The 5,617-nt window shown below is 40.1% G+C and overlaps 2 protein-coding genes across 2 annotated transcripts; both read right to left on the reverse strand.

Moving 5' to 3' along the window:
* Nucleotides 1-252: 252 nt before the first annotated feature.
* Nucleotides 253-2,255, reverse strand: LOC104966842 (myb-binding protein 1A-like protein; the record flags this gene model as incomplete). Its single annotated transcript, XM_010796150.1, has 4 exons — nucleotides 2,036-2,255; nucleotides 1,148-1,243; nucleotides 412-495; nucleotides 253-327 (listed from the first exon to the last, which is right to left on the reverse strand). Coding segments are annotated over exons 1-4 (432 nt in total), but the record flags the coding sequence as incomplete, so codon positions are not given.
* A 635-nt stretch (nucleotides 2,256-2,890) lies between these two features.
* On the reverse strand, nucleotides 2,891-4,175 carry LOC104966849 (transducin beta-like protein 2; the record flags this gene model as incomplete). The annotated part of the gene is made up of 2 exons (XM_010796161.1): nucleotides 2,891-3,505; nucleotides 4,015-4,175. Coding segments are annotated over 2 exons (621 nt in total), but the record flags the coding sequence as incomplete, so codon positions are not given.
* Nucleotides 4,176-5,617: the final 1,442 nt, after the last annotated feature.

Below are 5,617 nucleotides of genomic sequence, written 5' to 3' on the forward strand. Positions count from 1 at the left end.
ATTTACTGGAAGCCTCATACATATTCATTTCCTTCCTTTTACTTTAACTGCCACAGTCAATTCATCACCCAAAATGTGCACACGCACACGCACACGCACACACACACACACACACACACACACACACACACACACACACACGACAGACCACAACCATTCATTGCTTATTTTGTTCCAAAAAACATGTTTGTTTCTATTTATATCTCAACCTATTCGAAAAAAACGTAAACGACTTGTGGTGAGACTACTTACTTTAGGGAGGCGGCTGGACTGATGAATGGCGAGGACGCCAAACAAGTTCCCAAACATAGCATTTCTAAAAAGTTTCTGAAAGAAAAAGTCAACATTTAGAAAAAGGACGTTATGAAACGTTTGGAGCCAACAGAGAAAGAAAATATTAAAAACACTCACTTTTTTCACGGTCTGCAAATTGTGCTTTTCTTTGATTCTGTCGAGAACAGTCTGTAGAGGAACATCTTCAAAGGCACTCAGGACCTGAGGGAACAGAAACTCATGTTATAATAAAGCCAACCACGTTCCTTATACCCGCTGCTACTGGAGCTCAGTTTCCAAAGATTCACAATTCATTAACACCATGACCAGCACACATATTCAGAAACTCAACTGGAAAACTAGTTTGACTTCATTCAAACTAAATGACTTAACTGTCTACTCCAGTGTGCGTGGTTAATCAATTGACACATCTTAAAACGTGTTCTGAGTTGGTAAATATATTGTGTCACATGTAGTGCTGGGCTTTAAATCGTCTCATGCCGAACACCTTGAGCTTTATTCCGTATAATATACATTTTTCATATACCGTAATAACTTTTAAAATATGGCGTAGGCCGCTCGAGCTGTGCGGCAGAGAAAGGAGTCCCTTATTCATTCATAAGAAAAGTATTTGAATGTGCACTATGCAACTTTTGTTGTTATGTGGTACGCAAAGCTTGCACAATAAAATAGTTTACCTTTTGCAGTTGTTTCATGCATTCTGATTCCTTCACCACATAAGACTCATGAGGGCCATGATATGAGTTTTTAGTCATAGTCACATTTCTGGTATTCACAAGTACAAGAGAGCCTGAAATACAATTCTATTTACAAACTTCTGTGTGTTTTAGAAATGTTTCTGAGGTTGTCTCACCTGTCCCAGAGCCAGGCTGAAGCCGGGCCTCGCTGCCTCTCGAGTGTGAGCCAGTCCGTCCACCAGCCTTTTAAATGTGTAGTCCAATTCATCTGCCTGAAACACAAACACACAGATGATGCAAGCAGTACCTAGTTAGAGTATCAACCAACATATTGTACAATTAACAAGATCACTAGTTGTGGTCCTGCCTGATGTTCACTTTACTACTTCTTTGATGGCACCCACAGGATTGTTGACATCCACCTGGATTCATCTTATTATTATTTATAGACACATGCATTCTCAAGCATTATGTTGTTATGTTGTTAATGTATTATCTTTTTTTAATTTACACACGACACTTATTGCACGTCTGTCCGTCCTGGGAGAGGGACCCTCCTCTGTTGCTTTCACCGAAATGTCCTCAATGTTTCCTCATTAACTGTGGAGGGTTTCTTTGGAAGTGTTTCTTTATCCAATGTGAGGGTGTCGTATTTGTATTCTATACAAACTGTAAAGTCCACTGAGACAATGGTAAAATGTGTGATATTGGGCTATATCACACATTTCACCTTGATTGATTACGTTTTAAATTACATATACATAATTTTATTGTTGGTACTTTAAGTTTATTTTTGATATATTCCTGACGCTTTCACTGCAGTTTGATTTGAATGCAGTACTTGGATTTGTCACCCTATACAGCACATGCAGTCTTTACTCATAACAGAATATGCTTGACATTATAGTTACATCACTACTACTTTTATAGTAGTACATTAATGATGTATTCCTTCCACCACTACTGACGTTAAAAGTGTTAAATGCCATAAACCACTAACTAGTTCCGTTACTTCGCAGTGTCTCCACGCTGTGTGTGTGTGTGTGTGTCAGATCTCCCCTCACCTGGTCGCTTTTCTTCAGGTACTGGATCAGGTCTTCCACGGCCTTCAGCCGGACCTCCTGCTCGGGCTTGGCGATGTCCCAGAAGAAGTCGAGGAAGACCCGGTTCTGCTGCAGGACTCCGGCCGGGCGCACCGGCTCCGCTGTTTTCACGGAGAGCTCCACCATCTCTACAGACATTTCCCTCTGTGGTCTATCAGTACATGCTGCTGCTGAGAGGAAACACGTGTGGAACTCGGCGGATTCTACTTCCGGGTCGAACGTTGTCTTTTTTTTACTTTTGAAAAACTTTATTGGAAAAAAGAACAGAAGTGTCACAAAATGGCAAAAGTGTAAAATATGTTGAAAATAAATAAAGTATTAATGATACAATAACGATTAAAAATATCAATTAAGACTGTTACACTTTTAGAAACTGAAATAAGTTATACAAATGTCAAACGTATTTTAAATAAATCTCTAATCTATGGATTTTAATATTGTATTACATATTTTTACTCATCATTATTATTTATATGATTTTATTTAAAAATTCATTATGCCAAGTCTTTTGAAGACGTGTCTGAAATGTTTGTACATTTAAATACTTTCCCAATAAAAAAAATCTAAATAAAAGTAATCTCATCTCTTTCCAAATGTGTAAGTTTCCCGCTGGACCATAGAGGGCTCCCACACTATTTGTGATGTAACATGCACAAACATCATTCTGCAAAAACAAAATCATACCTCTGAGTGAAAGAACAACAAGCAAAACATATTTTTAAAGGAGGAAGACTTTAAATTGTTGCAGCAGAGAGAGAGAGAGCAACACTTAAAGATATTAGATTGAAACTGGACAAAAAGATCAGAGCATTTCCCTTTTCCATAAAAAGATGTTCTTTATTAAAACTACATGCACATTCTTTAATTCCCGGGCCAAAGCATTTATTGGCGGAGGGAGATTTGAAGTTGCAAAAAAAAAAATTAGCATCAAGAGTCAGACTTTACGACTTCATCACAGTGTTTCCTCATGTTCACTCGTTGGGAGCAGCGAGCACAGTGTCCAGCGCTCTCTGAGCCTCCGAGATCTGCTGCTGCAGTCTCTGCTTCATGGCCTCGTTCTGGGCCTTCTTCAGCATGTCCTGCATGTCTCTGATGGCCGCCCGGTAGCCGGGGGCGTTGTGAAACACTCTGATGGCTTTGTCGCCGCTGCACGCCAAGAATCGTCCGGTTACATCGAACCTGAGGTCGTTGATCTCCTCGCTGTGGACGCCGTGCAGCTCCTCCTCCAGCTGGCCGGTGGTGGCGTTGAACATGGCAACGTTGCAGCCGTCACTGATGGCGACCACCCGGCCGTCCGGAGACAGCGCCGCCAGAGTGCCTTCAGAGGACGAACAGGGGACCGTCTTCAGGAGGTAGGGGTCCTGCTGCTTCTTGTATTCAACATTTGTATTCCACAGCTTCCACGTGCCGTCTTTTGAGACTGTCACCATTCTAAAAAGGTGGAAAGAAACATGTTGCATATTTAAACTGAGAAGATGCTGAGGGTAGAAAAAAACAATGTGTGAAATCATGAATGAAAAATGTTTAATGTTGCTAGGAGGTGTATTGTTGTTGTTTAGACAGAGCCAGGCTATGTTTCTAAACGTAATGCTACGCTCAGCCAATATGGAGAAAGAAAAAAAAATACAATATTTGTGACTAAATATCCTGACATCGTTTTCTCCATTTGTGCTTTTATAAAATATCTCAGTAATGTGTAGAAATGACTAAGTACAGAACAATGTGGTTGTTTCAGAAAACTTGATTTGACTGCCTTTAAAACCAGGGAAAGTCACAACTTTTGACATATTGCTAAATGATATAAAATCTAACATGATATGTGGTCTCATGACATCATCTCGACTTTCCTGTCATGTTTAGCATTCATACGAGAGTGGTATCAATCTTTTCATCCAACAAGAAATGGGTTCAGAAAACAATTATCAGCAAAGCCTCCTTACTTGTGAGAGTCATTGGAAAAGGCGAAAGCATGAACTCCTGCAGAGTGGCCCTTCAGGTCGAAAGCTCGTACCACTTCTTTAAACTCTCCTCCCTTCCCGAAGCAAACCTCCCACACCTTGACGTCAGTAGTGAAACCACACGAGGCTACGAACCTGGGAGACAACAAGAACACACATATTACATTATATTAATAGGTGATGACTTTCATTGTGGAAGTAGCAGTGGCGGACTGGCCATCGGGACGTTCAGGACGAATCCCGATGGGCCGGTACTGAAGTGGGCCGGTCGGATAAGTCACTAGCACCCCCCCCACCAGCATTTACTACTTGCGGTACTGAAGTGTGCCGGTCGAGAGCCCCGGGCTGATTTTTAGTCGCCCCTGGGAAGTAGGTATGTGTAAGTACCTTTTCTGGTTGAAAGTATTTTAAACTGCTGCACACAAAAATAAAATCAAACAATTCTTGACTTTGTTAAGATCCCTTTTCGTTTTTTTGAAATTCTTTTACTGCAGATTTGAGGTTAAAAAAAGACACGTTTAATCAAATTTGAATTTATGTTTGAAGACAACATAAAAACCTGGGAGTTAATATATTTTCTGCGCACTGTGTATCTGAGGGATCCCTATTCTATGTTCCAAGTCAGAGATGGGCAACTTTGATGGTGGTGGGGGCCACATCATTGATGTACTGGCCACCAGGGGGCCACAGATTCACTTGGAACACACACACACAAAAATTCCATGTGTTGTATGTAATTATTAACAAATATACTAAGTCTGACATCTTCATTGACATTTTACAATCAAAGGGAACATCCCCAAAAAATGGGAACATCCTCTAATAAGCTCACTAAACAAATATCAGTTCACAGAAATGTTATTTCATTTTTACAAGTGGCATGTTTGTATTGAACAGGTTGTTAAACAGTGGAATAAAACTATTTTCAAACTATTGGAAAGCACGGAACATGTGAGCGTATTGAGATTTAACTTGTAAAGGCATAATTACAAGAGGCAACTTAACGTCACAGCAGGCATAACAACAGCCGGTGTTTCTTGTGAGGGTTTCCCCGGGAAACAAACACAATACACACAAATGCGTCACAGATTATTTCGCGGTATTTGAAATCATGTACGCAGCTCGCAACGTAACTAGGAGTCTAGTGGACGGTATCAGTACTACAAGTAATAATTACGTTGTTTATAAATTAATCTGAGGGCTGCAAAAAGAGGAGGTGGGGGCCGCATGCGACCCGCGGCCCGCCATTTGCCCATCCCTGATATACATAAAGAAATTGCATATTTTGGACATAGTTCGAATGGTGATTAATCATGATTAATTAATTTTAAACTTTGATTAATCTGATAAAAAAAAGTAATCGTTTAACAGCCCTAGTTTAAAGATTTATATTGCGGATATTATCAGCACATCTGAGTCAAATTAACATATGTATTAAAGGATGTTAGTTTACAGATAACAGATTAGGCTAGGATACCAGATAAAGTTAGCAACACACGTTAACCAGGAACAGCCTATTAATCTGTTCTCCTAATGTTATTTAGACCCTCCAGAAAAACGCGAGAATTTACCGCATAATCAGCAA

The sequence above is a fragment of the Notothenia coriiceps genome, unplaced genomic scaffold (assembly GCF_000735185.1).
Source record: "Notothenia coriiceps isolate Sejong01 unplaced genomic scaffold, NC01 NC01_scaffold00002262, whole genome shotgun sequence".
Taxonomy (NCBI): Eukaryota; Metazoa; Chordata; class Actinopteri; order Perciformes; family Nototheniidae; genus Notothenia; species Notothenia coriiceps.